Source organism: Hyperolius riggenbachi, chromosome 1 (assembly GCF_040937935.1).
Source record: "Hyperolius riggenbachi isolate aHypRig1 chromosome 1, aHypRig1.pri, whole genome shotgun sequence".
NCBI lineage: Eukaryota > Metazoa > Chordata > Amphibia > Anura > Hyperoliidae > Hyperolius > Hyperolius riggenbachi.
In genome coordinates, this window is record NC_090646.1 from 360,887,074 (window position 1) to 360,909,360 (window position 22,287).

The 22,287-nt window shown below is 43.5% G+C and overlaps 1 protein-coding gene across 3 annotated transcripts in view; it reads left to right on the forward strand.

Moving 5' to 3' along the window:
• The window catches only part of FBXO10 (F-box protein 10), a 91,524-nt gene extending 74,956 nt beyond the window's left edge, over nt 1-16,568 (forward strand). For all 3 annotated transcript variants that reach the window (XM_068271301.1, XM_068271303.1, XM_068271302.1), the window contains 4 exons: nt 2,392-2,667; nt 10,211-10,521; nt 14,056-14,237; nt 15,194-16,568. In XM_068271301.1, the coding sequence (XP_068127402.1) occupies nt 2,392-2,667; nt 10,211-10,521; nt 14,056-14,237; nt 15,194-15,371 (947 nt within the window). In that variant the 3' untranslated portion in view covers nt 15,372-16,568. The remainder of the gene's footprint in view (nt 1-2,391; nt 2,668-10,210; nt 10,522-14,055; nt 14,238-15,193) is intronic.
• Nucleotides 16,569-22,287: the final 5,719 nt, after the last annotated feature.

Here is a 22,287-nt window from a genome sequence, read left to right on the forward strand (position 1 = left end):
CCCATAGAGGAACCACAGCTCCCTGCATGTCCCCATAAAGGCACCACAGCACCCTGTATGCCCACATAGAGACACCACAGCACCCAGCATACCCCCAATTGATGCACTACAGCTCCCAGCATGCCCACCATTGATGCACCACAGCTGACTTTGCCTGGGGGACATCCTGGGCACCCCATAATAGATCCGGGGCACGTGCCACTGATCTTTGAGGCTAGTAACTCCCATGCTGCTTGCTATTGTACTCTTGTGGTAGGATGTCTGCTGCGTCTCCTCAGGAGGAGATTCCCTAACCCCCAGTCTGGACAGGAAGCATTGGAAATATTTTCTGATGCAGAATAAGGACAGGAACAAAGATTCACAAATAGTTCAAAACTTTTACTACACGCTCCAAAACTCCAATATTTGTTTTCCAGGAATGGGGTTTGAAGAGTACAGGTATATGATTTGTACTGCACTACACCAAAATACCTCTGAACTTAAATACCATTTCTTATATTGCATTGTTTGTTTCTAACTACGTTTTGCTCATAGTGGCAATTTTTATATTCATTTGTCAGAGATCCTTATGTGTAGCTTTAAGCTTGGAAAGCTCTTTCCAGTACGGTATTGTGTTGATTGGCTTGAAATGAATGACACAGTCTTGGAAATCTAATATTTCTAGATTGGAGGAACAACTTTACAGTCCCTCTATATGCCCAATATTCTGCAAGGATGTGTCTGTGCTGTGAGGTCCGTATTATTACAGGAGGAAAATCACAGCAACATGGTGCTTAAGAGCTTCATTAGACACAGAAAATGGCTGATTAGTTTAGCTTGTTTTCTTGTAACTGTCCCCAGAGCTTTCTGCATGTAATAAGCCAACTGTGAAAGCACATTGAAGGCGTTACATGTCTGCAGCTGTACACATGGGATTATCATAAAATTGCCTGTATACAGTAGCATCAATTCATCCCAGAGTACGGATACCTCCTAATGTTTTAAAATGAGAAAGAGGGACAAACTGGCTAGTGGCCCACTAGAGTAATTTCAGCTGCACTTTGGGATTGCCCATGATCGCTGGTGATCCCAAAAGTGCTATGCCAATGACAGTGCATGCAGGTGAACCCTCAGGAGCGATTGCAGTTAGGCCAAATCACAATCGCTGGTCCAGCAGCATTTTTGAAGCAATTGCTCTCCAATGCAAAAGATTGAACCACTGCAAAATTGCTTTGAATTGTTTTTCAAAAGCAATTTTGCAGTGGCTTTGTGGGTGAATTTCTTGCTTTAAATAAAGTTTGAACTACCTGCCGGGTCTCCTAAGGTCTGTGCCCGCTGTCTTCCAGCATGCTTTTGTGCAAGGTGGGGGGCTGTGTGCCGGAACCCCGCAGACACGGACCTCGGGAAACCCAGGAGGTAGTTGAAACTTTAACACGGGATACTGTAAAGTATTTTAAAACTCATTAAAAGCACATTGAAACAACCAACAAACATAGTTTGTGCCATATGTTCAAAATTCGCACTGAGCAAGAAAGGCCCAATTTGCCACGAGATAGAGCATAAAAATGTTTCTAGCTCATCCCTTGTTATAACAAGGGCAAACATGAAAGATGAAGTACAATTTTTGATATATCTAGGTTGATATTTTATTTACAACATTTGAAGTTCCAATGTAAAGTTCTATTGCCACTTTTTTCTGGTTTGTTGTAGTTTGAGGATGCCTGCTATATTGCAGTGCTCACATCTGCAAGGAAATCTGTCCATTATCTTTCTAGATGTTCTCCAGACACATATAGATGTCATCCTGCCTATACACCAGATGCTTCCACTGTCAGTGGTATTTTGTTAAGGTATCTAGTTTTTCCACTTCTCTCTCCTCTAGATGGTAAGTTATGGTAAGCTAGGTAGAATCCTGCCCTATTGATTTTTGTCTTTGCTTGCACTACTTCTACACAAACATGGACCTGTATGGCTGGATGCTCCTGTTGTACTTTGTATTGCATGTTGGTCACCTTGCTAGATATGGAGGAACTTAATTTAATTAATTTCTTCTAAACAGACATTTTAGAACGTCCTGTTTTTGCACTTTTCAGTTCAAAAAAGAAGTTGTAAAACAATCGGTTTCACAGGACTGAAGATCAGAGTACACTCGTGGGGGCTTTGTATGCATGTGCACATGTGTTTGGCCGATTACCAGCACCAATTGGGTGGTCAGGAAATTATTACTAAAACTTTAGTTTTAGGAGTATAATCCCACTTTAAATGATGCCCCATGATATTACCAAAGGACTGTACCTGAAAGCCTGGGGTGAATTTACCTATATAAACATTGCTGAGAAAGATACCTGACAAACAATACCATCTTCAGAATTTTTTCCTTCTAAAATATGCAGTTGCATTTTTTTTTTCTAGGAAACAAAGGCTGTGGCGTGTGGATTATGTCATCAAGCCTTCCACACATCACCAGCAACCAAATAGGTCACAACAGTATTTATGGGATAGCCGTATTCTGCCGCAAAGAGGAAGTCAGTAACTACATACCCAACGGGGCTGCCAATGAAAACTTAAATGATGAGGGAGAAGCAGCCAGCTGGGAAAATGATCTGGACACTGAGGACGACTGTTACTGCTTTAGGAGGCCTGTAAATGTGGCCCTTATTGAGTCCAACAGTATTAACAGCAATGGAGGTAAGGCAAGCTTGGCACGTTATGTACTGCTCATAATTCCTTCATCAGAAAGACTTTCATTTTTTTTTTTTTTACACTAGATAAAATCACTAATTTCTCTTTCTGACAGCTTCAGAATCATAATAAAACGAGCTCAAGTCATTTACTGCCATATATGATAAATCATTTATCTGTTTTATTTCAAACATGAAAGAACACAAGAATGTTACCCTGTATTTAGACTACAGTATTCATTATTGTTCCTGTCCTGGGGCTCTGCTTTCTACATCAGTTTTTAGTTAAAGGAAACATTAGTGCCTGTCATTGTAAAAGTTTAATTCCAGTCAGAAATGGAACTGTGCCGCTTCTGTTATGGCCAAGTGAAAATTTAAAAAGGAACTGAACAGAAAATAATCTATTGAATACAATTGCATATTTTTAACAATATTGCTTTATAAATTATTTACAGTAGTTAATGTTTGCACATTGTAAAATCTATCCTTACATTCTTAATGTATCACAGCTGGTAACATCTTTACTGCTGGTAGGTGCATCACTGCAGAATATTTGTTTACAGTGTGTTCCAAAGTCAGTAGAAACAGCTCCTGGTCTCCCAGAATACTCTGGGAGGAGAATATTGCATAACTAAACAGCCTAGGCTAAATATCACTGGGAGGGCAGGGTTACACACCAATATACAGCTATAGTCATATAGATATAGGAAGTGTTTCTGATGCTAAAACCAGGAAAATGTAAAAGGGGGTATGCTGAATAATTTACTACATTCTTTTATATGCCACTATGGTGCTCCTTGTTTGTTATGAGTCATTTTCATTACATCTTGCAAATGTTATCCTCAAACCACTGTACAAATGGCGCTCTTTGATCCTAAGTACTGTGTGCATTTTCGCTTGATCGGGAAAGGGCGTTTTTTATCTATGAGTGCTGTGGGAGCACAGGAAAGAGTGGTGTACCATCTCTAGATGCATAGCTTTGTATGTTACTGAGCAGCACAAAATCAGCAGTCACAGTGTTTGTACCGCTGTATGATAGATTTCAGCTGAAGTCTAATCACTATTGAGTGGTACATGGCAGTTAAACAATCAATATACCAAAGTCTGTTTTCCATCAGTGAAATATTGTATGTGTACAAGCTCACCATTTACTAGCAGAAGCGCACGGAAGGGGTTGTTCCGGGTGTACAGAACACCCCCCCTGCACCAAGACCGGAAGTCTCCCTCTAAATCTGAGCAGCGGCAGCCACAGATGCACAGCTGCCGCCTGCTCATATCTGTGTGCGGCGAGAAGGACTCTGACTAGAGCGAGGGGCCCAGGGATGCGGGAGCCGGCTTTATTCCTCGCTCCCTCCCTCCCTCTGAATTCCCCTCACCTGCGGTGATTGTGTGCCGGCTCCCCCATGAGTGTGTGCGCAGCGGAGCGGTAGGTCCTCTTACCGCAGATCAGGCGCACCGGCAACTAGTCTCTATGCTTCCTGTGACGTCATGGTAAACAGGAAGCAGGAGACTCCAGTTGCCGATGCGCCTGATCTGCGGTAAGAGGACCTACCGCTCCGCTGCGCACACACTCTTGGGGGAGCCGGGCACACAATCACTGCAGGTGAGAGGCATTCAGAGGGAGGGAGGGAGCGAGGAATAAAGCCGGCTCCCGCATCCCTTATTGGCGCCGCCACAATTTTTTTCTCTCTTCTCTTCCCAGGGCAATCTTCTTCTCCCCACACAGGGGCACCTTCCTCCACCTATCTAGTCTATACTGGGGGCATATACCTATCTAACCTATACTGGGGGGCATATACCTATCTAATCTATACTGGGGGGCATATACCTATCTAATCTATACTGGGAGGCATTTACCTATCTAATCTATACTGGGGGGCATATACCTGTCTAATCTATACTGGGGGGCATATATCTGTCTAATCTATACTGGGGGGCATATACCTGTCTAACCTATACTGGGGGGCATATACCTATCTAACCTATACTGGGGGGCATATACCTATCTAACCTATACTGGGGGCATATACCTATCTAACCTATACTGGGGGGCATATACCTATCTAACCTATACTGGGGGGCATATACCTATCTAACCTATACTGGGGGGCATATACCTATCTAACCTATACTGGGGGGCATATACCTATCTAATCTATACTGGGGGGCATATACCTGTCTAATCTATACTGGGGGGCATATACCTATCTAACCTATACTGGGGGGCATATACCTATCTAACCTATACTGGGGGGCATATACCTATCTAACCTATACTGGGGGGCATATACCTATCTAACCTATACTGGGGGGCATATACCTATCTAACCTATACTGGGGGCATATACCTATCTAACCTATACTGGGGGCAACTATATGGGCTACCTATACTGGGGGGGGGGACCTATAGCTGGCTACCTATACTGCGGGCACCTATACCTGTCTAAACGTTGGGGGCGCATTTTACGCCCTCACCCTGGGTGCAATTTAGCCTAGAAACTGCTAGTATTTGGCTCCACCCACACCATGTTTTGGCCACGCCCACACGCCGCTTTCAGGAGCCCCCCCCCCTTGGAAATCCTGGATTTGCCCCTGACTAGTGTACTGTGGCCATAACCTTTTTGATAAAAAAAAAAAAATTGTGCCCACCACTCCATCATGCCAACATGGGAATAATAGGGCAGTAAGGAAACAACCAGTAGTAAGTTGAAGAAATTATTTAGTTGGGGATGACTTAAGGTATGTAGTTAGTAGAAGGGACGCCTTGGAAGCAGTATACCAGGTATGTATGACCTGTACACTTTGCCGGTGCTCAGTCTTGACCGGATTGCCCAAGCAGTCGCTGGTTCACCATAAACAAACGAAAGAGACTGCACACAATTGACTGTAAAAACTGTTGCTGTGTATTATGGAGCAAAGCACTGCATTACATGTTACGGACTTCCGTCCTTCCTCAGATGCATCTTTCCATCTGAGGAAGGACGGAAGTCCATAACATGCAATGCAGTGCTTTGCTCCATAATACACAGCAACAGTTTTTGCAGCCAATTGTGTGCCGTCTCTTTAGTTTGTTTATGACTTAAGGTATGCCTCAGTTGTCATGAAAGCTCAGTGGCAGCTCCAATCAGAGCTGGTGTTTAGCTGCATACAGTGAACATGAATTTCATTTTTCTGGATAAGGCTGTGTTCATTAAATGTAAACCGATTATACACATAAACATACCAGTAATATTAGCTAGAGCTTAGCTCTGGCTTCCGTCAATTTGCCATTTCTTCGGTTTTTATCAATACATTTTTTTTTCTAAATGCATATACCATCTATTTTAGCCGGCAGTTGGGGGGACCTCTTTATCATGTATGGGCAGGTTTCCAAAGTTTTCTGCTAATCTCCTCCCTGTTGCATAAAAAAAATCTGGGCACTTTTAAAATGGAAAAAAAAATTAAATTACAAAATGAGTTTTCTACAAATGACTTGTCATTTTATAACAAAGCTAGTTCCGTTGCATTAACGTGCACCAGGCGGGCCCCCCCCCCCCCCCTTACAGCTGCATGCACGGGCCCTCACACAAACTTTCCAGCACGCATATGCACGGCTGCAACCTCCTGCCCACCCCCCTCGCACGCGCGGCCCGATCATGCGCACTACCCCAGGCCGCACACACGGTCGCAGACACCTGCGATTTTAGTAGGTAAAGATTTTAATAGAACCTTATGCACAACCATTTGGCAGAGCTTGCATATAATCTATCACAACAATAACCTTTCTATAGCGCTTTTTTCCCATAGGACTCAAAATGCTTAGGCTCTTTCAGATTCATTAGTTGGTAGTAGGATGAAGTATTCACACTACAAAAATTATATTTCTGCAAATGCCAAACTGAACAGGTGGGTTTTCAGTCTGGATTTAAACACGTCCAGAGATGGAGCTGTCCTGCTCTGCTGAGGTAAGTAGTTCCATAACGTAGGAGTTTTCAGGTGGACTTTGGGTATGACTAGATTATTAGAACCTGTGGATCTGAGATTGCAGGGATTGCTACGCAGCTGCAACATTTCCTTCATGTATCCATGGCCCAGATTATGTTGTGATTTAAATGGTACAGAGGTGTACAGGAAGGGCCCCATAGACACTTTTTGAGTTCTGCCACTCAAGAAGGATTGGAACCACTAAAGAACTATGCCATCAATGCCGCAGTATTCCTGTAGCCTGCTTATCAATATGTCATGGTCAACTGTATCAAAGGCTGCAGAAAGGTCTAGCAGTATCAGGATGGAGCACTCTCCTCCGTCTCTTGCCATGAGCAGGTGGTTGCAGATTTGGATGAGGGCCGTTTCAGTGCTGTGATCTACACAGAAACATTGCTGTAACATATCAACTCACATTGATAAGATTTATACTCATTTGTTATTTTCTAATTTCTTTAAAAAAAATCTGTGAAGCCACCATAGGTTAACTATTTGTTCTAAGCTAGGCTAGACCTTTTGCTCTACAAAACATGAAGGTGCATTCCAGCCCTTAAAATGTGTTTTTCAATCCCTGGAAACTGCCAATGGAGTTTACATGATCCTTATACTAAGGATATTTATCGCTAGGATGTTAACAACAGCAATAGACTGTAAGAAGATTACCAATAATATGATTGTTAAGCGAGGAAGGATGCGGGGGAAGTTCCATAGACGTTCTAGATAAAGATTGCTTAAAGATCTATACACATGCATTGCAGTACATCAGCTATCTGTAACCATTGTTTACCACTTTTCTTTGAAAGATCGCTATGCAATATCAGTTTGAACGATTGTTCATGTGTCATCTTGGCAGATGAAATCTTGCCGTGGGTATGAACCTTTAGGGTTGGGACCCACTAGCAGTCTCAAACGCAAGAAATGCCATTTTTTTCCTGCCTTACTTCAATCCTGATTGCTCTGAAAGAAGTGCAGGCAGTGCATTTGCAATTCTACAAATCGCAAGCGCTGTATTGGAATAGCCCTCATAGGGTTCCACTGTCCTAGCACTTTGCAAATCGCCAGCAAATGCCAGTGATCAGCAAGCCCATGGACAGCGCTGCTAGTTGGCCCAACCCCTACAGTTCTCAGCACAAAAACAACTATAATTACAAGTAAGGGTTATTATTATCATTATGGATTAATATAGTGCCAACATCTTCTGTGGTGCTGTACAACAGCATACAGGGCATAACAATACAAAGTAAACAATACAACACAATGGTGGAGTTCAACTGATACAGTGAACAAGTCAACTGCAGGTTTTTACACTGGAGTGGGAGGTATGCATACACGTTACACAGCGTTGTGAGACAAAAGGGGAAGAGATTCCTGGCCAAAAAGCTTAAAGTCCCATCTACATGATACGATTCTTTGAGCGATTCGATTACGATTCTATTTACGATCCGATTAAATCTGACATGTCCGATAGGGATTCGATTCAATTCGATTAGCCATTGTTATGCAATGGCAAATCGAATCGAATCCTGATCAGACATGTCTGATTTAATCGGATCGTATATAGAATCGTAATCGAATCGCACAAAGAATCGTATCGTGTAGATTGGGCTTAACAGTCCAAAGGTTTAAGGGATAGGACAATAGGTGAAGGGAAGCTGTGAGTGAGATGGTAAAAAAAATGGTGGTCAGTGGCCGAAGAGACCTAGGTAGGTTATTATTCTTGCCTGAAAAGGTAAGTTTTCAGGTTGCACCTAAAATGGTTAGTGTGGGTGAGTGAATGATGTGTTGAGGGAGGGTGTTCCAGAGGAGGGGAGAGGATCGAGAGAAGTCTTAGACAGGAGAATATTGTTAGTAGAGCGGAGATTGCGATTACACATATGTATGCTGCCGGTGAGCTGGGTGAGCAGAATGACAGCTCACCTTGCTTCCACTTAAATCCCTTGCAGCGTAAAATTCTATTCCCCCTCCAAGTCGTCACAACTCAGTGGGAGATGTAATTCAGGGTCCGGTGACCCCCAGAACCCCAAATTACCCCTATGCGTTCCGCACAGTATATCATTACTACCACATCGGCGACTAGTTTCGGCGCTGAGCACCATGCGCTGAAATTACCTGCTTCGGGAACAACTACTACACTGGCTCCCAGAATCACAAATGCCAATAGAATTGCAGAAAAAACACTTGCACGTTGCATGTTTTTTAAGATGGTGGTAGCCTAAATTTGATGCGGCAACCCACTTATCAAAACATTTTAACAATGGTGGAGAAGTAGCTAGGTATTCTTTTTTTTTTGGTTTTTTTTTTTATAATGCTGTGGGTGCAATATGGTCAAAGCTTTTTTTTTATTTGTTTGTTTTAGTTCTTTAAGCCTCATACAGTTTAGATGGAAATTGGCCGAGTTGGCCTTTCAAATCCGTTTCAGCTGAGAACCTAGTGTGTGTTCAGGTGTCCCCCGAGATGTTTAAGCAATGGAGACAGCCAAGCACATTGTTCCCCTCCTCACCCCGCCTGCTGGAAGGCACTCCATCCTTTGCTGCTCTGTCCTATCCTCCCCTCCATAACAATACAACGCATTTCTTGGCTATAGTCAAAAGACATGTCTGTATGAGCTTGTGCACAGAACTGTAGCCCTAGGGATCGAGTAGCATTTGTTCATAATGTGCTGCATATCATGAACAATTTTGGTTGTATGCTATAATTTTCCTTTACAGATAAGGCAGACTCCATTGACCACTTAAGTACCAGCGGTCTCTGCCCCTATAAGGACCAGAGACCGCTGGTACAGAAACTGCAGAATCCCAACGGATAACAACAAATTGCCGCACATACCCACCGCAAGTGTCCTGGGCCACCCACTCTGCTGTCTCTATGATGGCAGAGTTCCTGTGAGCCGGTCAGGAGCTGCTTTTATTGACTCCTGACCCTGTCTTTCAATGTAAGCCAATAGGAGTTGCAAGACAGGGCCAGGAGCTAATGAAATCGGCTCCAGACCTGCTCACAGGGCTCTACTGTCATAAAGACAGGCAGAGCCAGTGAGCTGCGGTGACAGATGGGATTAAGCGGCGAGATCGGCGGATGCCCGCAGTGGCGGCTAATTGAAATTTACACCCTGCCAGCCAGGTGACCACCAAAACAAGGGCGTAGATTTCAATTAGCTGGGTCCTTAAGTAGTTAACTTGTGTACCCACTTTAAATTATTGTCACCCAAAATGATTGTTATTGCTCATTTGGGGTGACTCTTTAGGAGCAAGCGTTGTAAAGACACATTGCTCAACTCCTGGCTGACCATCCTGTTTTGTTCTCTGGAGAGGAGAGGGTGACTCAGCAGCTCCCTGCTTCAGGAGATTCAATGGAAGTTGCTTCAATAGCAATATCGATTGGTTGTTTTTCTTCAAATATCGCCATTTTGGATCTCTACTATACATACTCCAGAGTTCCAGCTGAAACAGTTGAAAACAATTATTTTGGCTCCGGAAACTCTAAAGTGCGTATGTTGCTTTAGTGCCAGTATGCAACATAAAATATTCCCAATGCTAAATGTAGAGCTGACTTCTTTTGCAAAGTCACTATATTTGTTTTTTGTTTTTCAGCTGCTGGACTTTACATTAAAAGTACCGAGGCCTTGAACATCATAGCTAATGCCATACATGGCAACCGTGACAGTGGTGTGGCTGTGTTTCAAAGCAACCAGCTTGTACGGATTGGAAACAACAGCATCTCATGCAACAGACTGAGCGGTGTCCATGCAGAAGCAGGATGCAGAGTGGAATTAAGGGGAAACGGTATCTATGACAACAGAAGCCATGGCATTGCTTCCAAGGGAGATGGAACTATCACAGAAAATGATATTATAGGAAATCGTGGCTGTGGTATTCAGCTCATGCATGTTGCTGACATGAAGGTATCATCACTGTTTTTTTACTTTTATATTTTCCAGTGAGATCCTTTGATGTTGTAAGTGCTAGATTACCACACCAGGAGTAGTGTAGAAATGGGGAATAATGAGAAAAAAGTATCATGGCCAAAGTAGGGAAGTGTTCCAAGAGACTGCATTCTGTTTTTAGATCAAACTTACAGAACATTATACAATATATTTACAGAGTGATCAGTGGAATGATGTTAGATAGATCCAGCATGCCAGATGTTTAATACCGCCCGATGCCTAACTGCCCCCAAGCACATTGTGCACCTTCTCACCTGCATGCTGGTAGCTGCTCCTTAGTGCACTGCACATCAACCTTCCTTCCAGCTCCATAATAACAGTTTGTACAGAACTGTCACCCCAAAAGATCGTTCCTCAGCCCCCGGTTAGGTATTCTCAGGGTTTTCATTATTTTTAAAGGACACCTGAAGTGCTGATCCATTTAACTGCAGTAGTATCTGGATCATACACCAGAAACAAGCATGCAGCAAATCTAGTTCGACTTCAGTCAGAAACCTCTGATCTGCATGCTTTTTCACGGTCTATGGCTAAAAGCAGAGCCAGATCATCCACAAGACAAACCTAGGCAGTTGCCTATTGCCTGGTGGATGCTAATCAAATCCTGCTAAAAAAAAGATAAAAAAGATAAGGGATCGTCAGTGGTGGGCAAAAACTGCTATCTGCTAGCTAGAGTCCCATTTTCATCTTAACCCATTTCTGGCTAAAAATATTAGAAACAAAGAATCAGCAGGACAGCCAGACAACTGGTATCATTTAAAAGTAAATAAATATTGCAGCCTCCATATCCCACTCAGTTTAGGTGTCCTTTAAAAGCACTAAGGCCCAGTGCACACCAAAACCGCTAGCAGATCCACAAAACGCTAGCGGTTTTGGGTGCGGGTGACAGAGTTTAGTCCCAGTGCACACTGGGCGGATTTTGATACAATCCGCCGGCCGCATCAGCATCCGCGTGGCTATTGTATCTCTATGGGCTGGTGCACACCGGCGGTTTGAGGTTTTAAGCAAACCGCAAACGTGCAGCAAGAGGCACGTTTGCGGTTTGCTAAAAAACCTCAAACCGCCGGTGTGCACCAGCCCATAGAGATACATTAGCCATGCGGATTTTCAGGCGGATTCGGCCGGCGCATCCGCCCGGTGCGCACTGGGCCTTACTGAATGGCAGTTGCTCAGTGCAGCTGGCAGAATAGTGTGCAGCCTGTGAATAGGCAGGCTGGCATCTTTCTACAGATCCTTTCCAGGGAGTGCTTTAGTGAAGAGTATAGGAAATACTGGTAATTCCCTGTGAGGAGATGGACTAGTCCATAACTTGTCAGATCTGTGAAATTTTTACCACCTACTGCAAGCAATAGTGACATAGGAAAAAAGTAATTTATAGAGCATTTTACTCTGGGACATATGTACTTTTCATATGTATTTTAACCACTTGACCACTGAGTGGTTTTTACCCCTTTAGGACCTGAGCAATTTTCACCTGTCAGCACTCTTCCCTTTCTTTCGCCACTAATTTAATCACTACTAATCACAACAAAAGGATCTATATCTTGTTTTTTGCCACCAATTAAGCTTTCTTTGAGAGGTACATTATGCTAAGAATTGTTTTATCCTAAATACATTTTAATTGGAATAAGAAGAAAAAAAATGCAAAAAAAAAATCATTTCTCATGGATATCAAATCAATGTTCTACTGTGGATAAAACTCACACATTTTATTTGCCCATTTGTCACAGTTATTGCATCGTTTAAAATAATTCTAGTACAATGTATGGCGCAAATATTTTATTTGGAAATAAAGGTGCATTTTTTCAGTTTTGCGTCATCACTAATTACAAGCCCGTAAAAAAAGTTCAGTTCCTAAGGTAGTTATGTATTTTTTTATGTCATTGTTTTATTTCATTTTTTTTAATACAAAAAAATATATTTGTGTAATACGTGTGGGAGGGAAGCTGTTAATTTTAAATGTAAGTGTTGGTATTCTTAAATAAAATGTATTTAGGTGTACTTTTACTATTTGGCCACAAGATGTCATCTTGCATTATTTACTACTTGCGAGTACATGAATAGGAAGTAATACGCGGCACTGTAACTGGAAGATACAATGACTCAGGCATCTCATTGATGCCAGCGTTCATTGCCATGGAGACTGGCGGGCTATGACGAGAGCCCAAAAGCGAGTGACACGCCCCGCCGCTGAAGACTCATATTCACTGGGACTTTAAGTGATGTTTTCCCAGGCCGTGATTATACTGCACCTGGCGCAGTAAGTGGTTACATTTTACAAGTAGCTGCAATAGTGATTCTTTAAGCAATGTCAGGACATGCTCTGCGGACAGGCATGTCCAACGTCTGGCTGAGGGGGCCAAATGTGGCCCGCCCGGCCCTTAACTGATGGCTCCTAAAGCTCTCTGCATTTGTTAATTCCATGTGGTCCGCAAGTTGTAGTGGCTGGTGCCACATGCAGGGGCCACCAGCAGTAACAGTCACTGATTAGCAGCTGCCACTGTGCTAACAGTGCATGCTAACAATGCATGGTATAAGGGTTATTTCCCCTGGAAATGTTTAATTTAACAATATGGCACAGGCATAGTGTACCTAATGGCAATCGGCAAAAATTGCGCTTATTTTTGCTAGTTCGCCCCCTAGCACTTAAGAATGGCAATATGGCCCTTGGCCTACAAGGTTTGGACACCCCGGGTTAAAGGAAAAGCTTTATATCCCAGAATCCTTGGTAGCAATTGCATGACATTAGGTGGCCATACATCTAGCAATGATGGGCAGATTCAACTAAGAGACAAATCTCTTTCTTAATTGAATCTGATAAGAGAGAGATCTGTTGGCTGCCCATACACCACAGGCCAATGCCCGACCAATTTCAGCATTAAATCTCTTGAGAATCGGCTGTGTCCGCTGCCTCGCCCCTGTGTGTGTGGAGATGTAAGTAATGTATATGTGCTGTATTGTGCATTTATACATTACCTGTCCTAGGTCACCCGTCCATCTTCAGCCTCTCTTCAATTAACCACATATACGCTGCCGGCATGGCATGTGTGTGACATCATGCGCCAGTGTGCTATGTGCTGGCAGCGTGTATGGGGGTAATAGAACGGCGGAAGATGGATGGGCACCACGACACAGGACAGGTATTGTATAAATGCACACTACAGCACATATACATTACATGCATACATACACACTGCCGGAAGAGTGCCGAGGGTTTTGAGGCTCGTCCCGATATCATTTGCTGCTACCGCCGACATCTTGCAGCATATCAGTCTGATAGACCAGCATTAATGCAAATCAAATAAAGTGAAATGGCACATTGCAAAGTTGCACTCTGTAGAATGTTAAAGGAAGCTATTCATAACTGAACTGGGAAGCATGCCCATTGCAGTGACTGTACACTGATGAATGATCTCTACAAATTATTATAAAAGTCTTTTTCACACTACTGTATTCCAACTGCCATCTGTACAGACCTCATGTGTTGCTTTATAGGTGACTCGTAACAGGATTCAGTCATTTCGTGACTATGGAATTGCTCTTCTTGACCACACCAAAGGGATTGTGCAGGAAAACATCATCTTTCAAGGGAAAGCGGGTCATAACATTTTGCAGCAGGTCTTCAACATTGAAGATTGCATTGTCCAGCACAACAAGCTCCTCACGTTTAAGAAAAAGTAAGTGCATATCATATTGAACTTGCAAGTGCCAATATCAAACCAACAAATGCTGATTCAGGTAATACCTTTAATCAGGGCCAGATTTCTGGCAAGGCCACATAGGCCAGTGCCTAGGGCGCCAGATTAAATAGCCTGAATAAAGGACAGCTCGGGGCAGTAAGCAAGTAATTACTAAAAAAAACAAACTCAGTCCGCCATGGCCGTCAGACCTGACCCGTCTGCAGTAGCCCTGCATTAGAGCCACTGGTGGCTACAGACTCAGGCACTGCGGAGGAACAGCAGCCGTCTGTCACTCACCTCTCCACTAACCTCCAGTGCCAAAACGTCCTCTTCCACTCTGTCCCAGTCAGCATCTGTCTCCCCAGCCAGCGTCTCTCACATGTGACTCGCTGGTAATGTGGGTGAGAGGCATCTGGATAGCTATGGGGAGTGGGGGAGAGGCATCTGGCTACCTATGGGGGGAGCGGGGGCAACATCTGGTTACCCATTTGGAGCGGGAGGCATTTGGCCACCTACAGGGAAGAGGAGGGGGAAGAAGCATCTGTCTACCTATAGGAGAGGGGAAAAGCATCTGGCTAGCTATGGGGACTGGGGGAGAAGCATCTGGCTGCCTTTGGGGGGAGTGGGGGAAACATCTAGCCACCTACAGGTGAGGGGGAAACGCATCTGCTTATATATAGTGGAGGGTGAAAGCATCTGCCTACCTATGTGTGATGGGGGGGGGGAGGCATCTGACTACCTAAACTGCAAGGGGATGAGAGCATCTGAATATTGAAAAGGGGTGGGAGTGTTGATTGAGATGCTATTGGTCAGGGGGCGGCTGGTAACCGTTGTTCTTGGGTGGTAAGTACACATCCAGCCCTGCCTATAATAGATAACTGTACATAGTTTTTTTTGCAATTTTATTCATGAAGTTATTTTCACTAGAGTTCCACTTTAATGTTGTTTTGCAGGTGTGAAGTGACATGGAAGCTAGAGAACCCGCCAGCCAGGCCATACATTGAAGGATGTACAAGAGGAGTTTCCAGCACGCAGAGTGGTCAAAGGGTTAACAATGTCACCACTCGCATTGCGGCACGAGTGGAAGGGCGTTGTCACAACAATGGCAGCATCTTTTGTACAATACTTTAGCTGCAGAGCAATGCTGATTCTGTGATTCTAACACTGCATCCCAATATACCTTTGCTGAGAAAGTCATTTGCCTCAGTAAGGAGCGGTATGGATTTCACAGAAGACATGAAGGCCTATCAAGCACACAACATTCTGTTCTATGGATATCCCTTTATATGTGATAATTATTCATGATTTATATAACACCATCATCGTCACGTGGCGCTGTACACACAGACATTGGTACATAATACAGAAGTGGTAGACAATACAATTGTTATATTCACAAATGTACAGTGATTAACTAAGCTTACAATTTCTACAAGAAACAATAGGAGAAAGTCCTGCCCCTGTGAGCTTACACTCTAAAGGATGTAAGTAACACCTTGTCCTTTAGCATATCTTCTCTACCCTTCCAAATACCAGAGGAATAGATTCACAGCATCCACTTTGCCCAGGAAATATTCTCAAATAAGAAACGAAAACTAGCTAGCTTGTAGACTTCCTGTGTGATTCCACCGGCATTTTATGTGGGAAGTTACCTAAAATATAGAGTGATATAATGCAGGCAGCCATGGCACTCCACACACCGCAGTACAAGCACAATGCAAAACCTTTGGGAAGATGGGATTTTTCACATAAGGCAGTTTTTAACCCTGGCTATATTACTACTTATCAAAACAATAGTGTTCTGTTTCTATAGATTCATGAATTCCTGTTGATAACTCTTTGATAATTCTCACATTTCAAACTTTGGGTTTTAAGAAAATAAGCAGGTACTCTGTGTTGTCATTGTATAGTAATCCAACATCCTTCAATTACCTTTTCCTCTTTTTTTTTTCTTTATTAGCACATTTCCCATAGATACAGGAATGCATTTTCATGATGCTTCTCTGAGAACAGTGAAACTGGACATGGCACAGCAAATCTTACTTGCTAATTGGTTCTGTTTTCTGGATACAGTATTAGATTGCAGTGCAGAGCTGGACGCTATAGAAGCATTTGCCTAGAGGACTTAGGTGTGGAGTGAGAGCTGTCTCTGTCTGGATAGCCCACAGTGGTCCAGCAACAGATCATCACTTGCATTAGGGTGGACTTGCGCATACATGCGAAAATGGGACCAGGAAATTTGGGTGCAGGGTGAAGACGAAAAACGTCTCACCCTGCTTCTGCAAAAGTCCTGACGGTGTTAATTACCAGTTCTTCTTCCAGGCCGCAATGGACTGGGGGAAGGAGTGGGGGGAGGGGGGGGGAAGCAATGCCAGCTATTGCTATCTTTGTTTTTATAGTAATTTGGGTTCCGTCTTTGCACATTACACCTATGGTGGCACATGGTGCGCCCGCATGTCCCTGGGTCACTTTGCGCAGTTTCGGTATGTACTTGGTGCGCTGGTGCAAGGCTCTCCAACGCATAACTATGAAATAGCCCCCAGGAGAGTTGGGCGCAGGATAAAGCCGATAATGGCTCTCCCTGCTCCTGCACAAGTCCCACCGTCGTTAACCACTTCCCAACTGAGGGGTTTTACCCCCTGACCACCAGAGCAATTTTCACCTTTCAGCGCTCCTTCCATTCATTCGTCTAATTTTATCATTACTTATCGCAATGAAATGAACTATATCTTGTTTTTTTCGCCACCAATTAGGCTTTCTTTAGGTGGGACATTATGCTAAGAATAATTTTATTCTAAATGTGTTTTAATGGGAAAATAGGAAAAAATGTGGGAAAAAAATTTATTTTTCAGTTTTCGGCCTTTATAGTTTTTAAATAATGCATGCTACTGTAATTAAAACCCATTAAAGGGACTCCGAGCAGTGCAGAAACTATGGAAAGATGCACATCATTTTAAAGCTCTCTTTCTCCTCTTTCCAATGATATATAAACCGCCACCCTACGTCTTTTAGTTTTCGCTATTTTCGCGATTGAAATTGCCGCGGCCGCGATTTCGATCCCGAAAATAGAGAAAACTAAAAGGCGTAGGGCAACGATTTAGGTGTCGCCAGAAAGAGGAGAAAGAGAGCTCTAAAATGATATCCATCTTTCCATAGTTATATTGTATTACACAGGGCGACTTTTTGTCAAAGTCAGCAGCTGCATTCAGCAGAATGGAGCTGCTGACACTGGGGAAAGTGTCGTCCTGTGTAATACAATATAACTATGGCAAGATGAATATCATTTTAAAGCTCTCTTTCTCCTCTTTCTGACGACACCTAAATAGTTGCCCTACGCCTTTTAGTTTTCTCTATTTTTGCGATTGAAATCGCGGCCGCTGCAATTTCATTCGCGAAAATAGCGAAAACTAAAAGACGTAGGGCAGTGGTTTATATATCATTGGAAAGAGGAGAAAGAGAGCTTTAAAATGATATGCATCTTTCCATAGTTTCTGCACTGTTCGGAGTCCCTTTAAATGTATATGCCTATTTATCCCGGTTCTAAAACAGTTTAAATTATGTCCCTATCACAATGTTTGCCGCCAATATTTTAATTGGAAATAAAGGTGCATTTTTTTCAGTTTTGCATCCATCCCTAATTACAAGCCCATAGTTTATAAAGTAACAGTGTTTTACCCTCTTGACATAAATATTTAAAAAGTTCAGTCCTAAGGTAACTATTTATGTATTTTTTTTTTAAATTGTACATTTTTTATTTTTTTTTTAATTACAAAAAAAAAATTGTGGAGTGTGGGAGGTAAGGAGTACATTTTTTGTGTAAAACTAGTTTATTTGTGTGTAAAAAATGCTTAGGGTGTAGTTTTACTATTTGGCCACAAGATGGCAACAGTAACTTTTTGTTTCATGCGACCTGCAAGCGTCCTTCCGGACGCTTGCAGGAAGTAGAAAGAGGCTGGGAGTTTGTTATTGCTCACAATGATCGCGCTGCTCAGCCGAGCGGCAGCGGATCATTGCGGGGCTTAGATCAACGAACGGGAATGGATTTTCCCGTTCGTTGATCTCTGGGCGAGTGGGCGGTGGCGTGTTTACTAGCGGCGGGCGGCGTGTTTACGAGCGGGAGTGCGGGCAGCGGCGGGAGTGCGCAAAGTACGGATTTCTCCGTCCCTGGGGGTTAAAGGATGGAAAAAGGGACGGAGAAATCCGTACGGGCGGGGGTAAAGTGGTTAATTACTACTATTCCCCCTCCAGGTCGCCTTGTATGGTAGGGAATTATATGTAATTTGGCTTCAAGCTATTGCTGGTGGCTGAATTACAGTGTTTAAAAAGTAATTTGAGCTCCGTCTTTTGACGGCAACCAAATTATTCACTGAGCGCAGCTATAGCCGTAATTTCTATTACGGCCTATGGTGGCACCGGCTGCACCCAAATCTCCTGTGCTGTTTTAACAGCGTTCATCTGCAACTGCATCCAGTCCTCCCTTACTGATGTTTTATTTAACAAACAGTAGATCTAGTTTCTAAGGTTGGAGGGTAAATGGTATTTGGAAAGGGGGATTTGGCAGATCCTGGAAGCAAGTCACTGCCAGCATTTTAGTTTATGAAGAACTGTATTTATTGTCTGAAACAAGTCATATAATTGAACTACACATCCCGTATGGATATGTCACACTGCATTCTATATGTGATAAGTACCTCTTTAGTCTGTAGGTTTGCGTTATTGTCAAATACATTTCCTGCTGCAACATTGATCTTACTAGGAAAATAGTAGGGGCCAGGCGTAAAGACTGGTAGCACTGGGTCATCACATGATAGCATGGTTAACAGAATGTGCCCAGTTCTCAGTTACATTGTAGAATAATTCTGCATATCAACTCACTGCCCATACAATTGTATGGGGATGTTCACCAGGGATGCTCTCCGACCTCAATCACAAGTTATTACTCATGATTCAAATGAGGTTTAATTGGTGCAGGTGTGCGGCGGGGATAGAATGGGTTATTTACCCATAATTCCACTGTCCGCCCTGCATTCCAATGAGCTTTCATGCATCCTATTGGTCGCATTGCAAGCCTCACACCGTCACACTTCCTCCTTCAAGCCTATTGTGAGTGCAACACGTTTCGCAGGCTACGCCTGCTTCATCAGGCAATAAACGTGGGGACAAACATAATTTCAGCAGGAGCAGGAGTAGCGCCTCAGTCTGAGGCGCTACTCCTGCTACTGCTGAAATTCTGTTTGTCCTCACGTTTATTGCCTGATGAAGCGGGTGTAGCCTGCGAAATGCGTTGCACTTTTGGGGTACTATATAATAAATGTGATTACTATTATACAGACAGTGTTTCGTGTCTGCTTTATGGAGGTAAGTCCACTGCTTCCTCCAAGCAAATTTTAAAGGTTTTATCCACTTTTACCCTGCTGGCGCCTCTGTTCCTCTCTGCATGGATGCAACGCAACAACTGTGTGGAAGGCCCTTAGACCATAGCACTGCTTTTAACCACCATTCTGCCCATGTGCCCTTACATGAACTGTATCTGTTTTTCGTAGGGCAGCTACATGGCTCAGCTATAGCTCAGTAAATTGACAGCAGAGGACTTTGTAATGCTACATATGGTCTTAGGTAAGGGCTTAGCATAAGTCTCAAACTTTCAAGGTCAAATGTGCTTTTTTAAATGTTTAGGGAGCGCTTTCAATCGCTATTAATTTCCCTAAATGCTCTGCCAATGTAAATGGATGGGACTGATTCCACTGGAGCGATTGCGATTAAGGAAATCACAAAAACAACATGCAGCATTTTGGGAGCGTTTCCATTCTAATGAATTGTATAAAAGGAGGGAAATCGCTCCCAAAATCGATTGCAGAACGTTATCACAAATTGCTAGTGATTGCGATAGCGTTTTGCGTTTTCTAGAGGGTTCCAGGCCTCAAAGTATATGAACGGTTCACACAGGGGCGGCCCTACCACGAAGCAGACTGAATCGCATGATTCATGGCAGCAGACTGTATGGGACAGAATCATCTCTACACTCTGATCTTTTTCAGTCTCTCCCTCTGCTCTTCTTCTTCTGCCTGACTCACAGAGCACAGAGCTTGCCTGCTGTTATGCTGGGAATAGACGGTGCGTTTCTGCGGCTCGATTATGCCACCGGATCGATTCCCGCTCGTCCCTGCTCGTCGCCGCGGGCGCCTGGATTGATTCCCGCTCATCCCCGCAGGCGCTTCTCTTATCTTCTGCTTGTTTTTTCCATTGTCCCGCCCGCGGTATTGAGCGCGGAATCGATCCAGCGGGCGATCGGACACGTCGGAATTTATCAATCGAGCCATCTAATGGCTCGATCATGCCGCAGAAACACACCGTCTCCCAGCATTAGGCCTCGTTCACATCGTTTAGCGGAGATGGGAGTGCAATCAGAACACAACGCGTATGATCACATGCCATCTGCGCTACTATTCGCTGCTGATCCCATTCACTACAGTGAATGGGCCAGCGCTGTGATTCCCGAAAAATGCATGCAGCAGTGCGATAGCGCATCACACTGCTACGCAGTGCATATGATGGGAATGGTAAAAGGGCTGTCTATGCACTTCTACCATTCTTGCATGTCGCACACTATATGCGCTGCCAAAATGCGCAAGGCAGAGCGTATAGTCTGAACGAGGCCTACATCTGTGTATGCTGACACGCCCCTTACTTAAATAGGCACTGCTCTCTGCTGACCCCGCCTCCTCTCCATGTGCCATTCTGCCCTGTGGTCTCCCTTCCCCCGTCCACTCACCTACACATCCGCACTCAGCCAAACACCTATCAGCACCCATTCACTCGCCCATCAGCATCCAGGCTGTAACAAGGAAAAGGGCTCCACCATAGAGATTGCAGTGAGACACACACACACACACATTTGTGTATGGGGGGAGCAGCCTCAAAAGTTTGCTTCAGGCAGAAAAAAAGTCTAAACCTGCCCTGGGTTCACGTCATCAGTCATCAGTTGTGCGGTGTTGCAGCGGGTTCCTATGTTACAATGCAGAAAACAGTGCGTTGGTAGAAGCACACAATGTTAATGCACATTGGCCAATTGCTTCTTTACCTGCGTCACAATGCATACCACCGCAAATGTTTTTTCTTGCATTATGTGTACGTTATAATGCTATGCAATGCCCCAGTGTGAAACTAGCCTTAAATTACGCTGATGGATAACCTTTTGCTATGATCTTTTTTATGACATGGGTTTATGTAAAGATGTACATATACGACCTATACAATAAAAATATATTTTGTATGCCTTTGTTTTGTTTTTTTATTTATTGCTTTAAACACAAATTCCTAAGAAATGGGTAATTTTGTGTGTACTCTATTGAGACTCATAGGCATCTCATCTTGTTTCTGCCTACATTTGATTAAGATTGAACTTCAGCTTTAATAGCAATGAATACATTATTATTTGTACTACAGCTCCATAGGAATATTCTTGCATTGTGTTGACTTAGTGTGAAAGGGCCCAATCTCCACTGAACCAGGAAAAGACAAAAAAACAGAAAATTGTATGCTCACCTAATGGTAATTTTCCTTTCCATGTGCATCCATGGCAGCATACGTATGGGTTAAGCCCCACCCCTACCAATTAACAGGACCTTAGCTATAAAAGAAAGTGACCCCTAGCGAGCAGCATTCTCATTGACTAGCCGAACCGGAGAACAGCAAAAAGACAACAAAAGGAAAGGGAGGGAAATCCCTATGCTGCCATGGATGCACATAAAAATTAAAATTACCATTAGGTGAGTATACAATTTTCCGTTTTCCATATGCCTCCATGGCAGCGTACGTAAGGAATTTAGCTAGCAGAAAAAAGTAAGGGAGGGACAAGACTTGTTGACCAAAAATAATTTCTATTAAGGCTTTAACAGATTCAGAAATAACTTTCTTTCTACATTCAACTGAAGTGGAGGCTGCTGGATTGACTCTGAAATGGACAACGAAAGTATGGACAGAGAACCAGTTGGCAGCCTGGCAAATCTTTGCCCGGATAGCAAAGGTGGCACAGGGGACAGCTGTG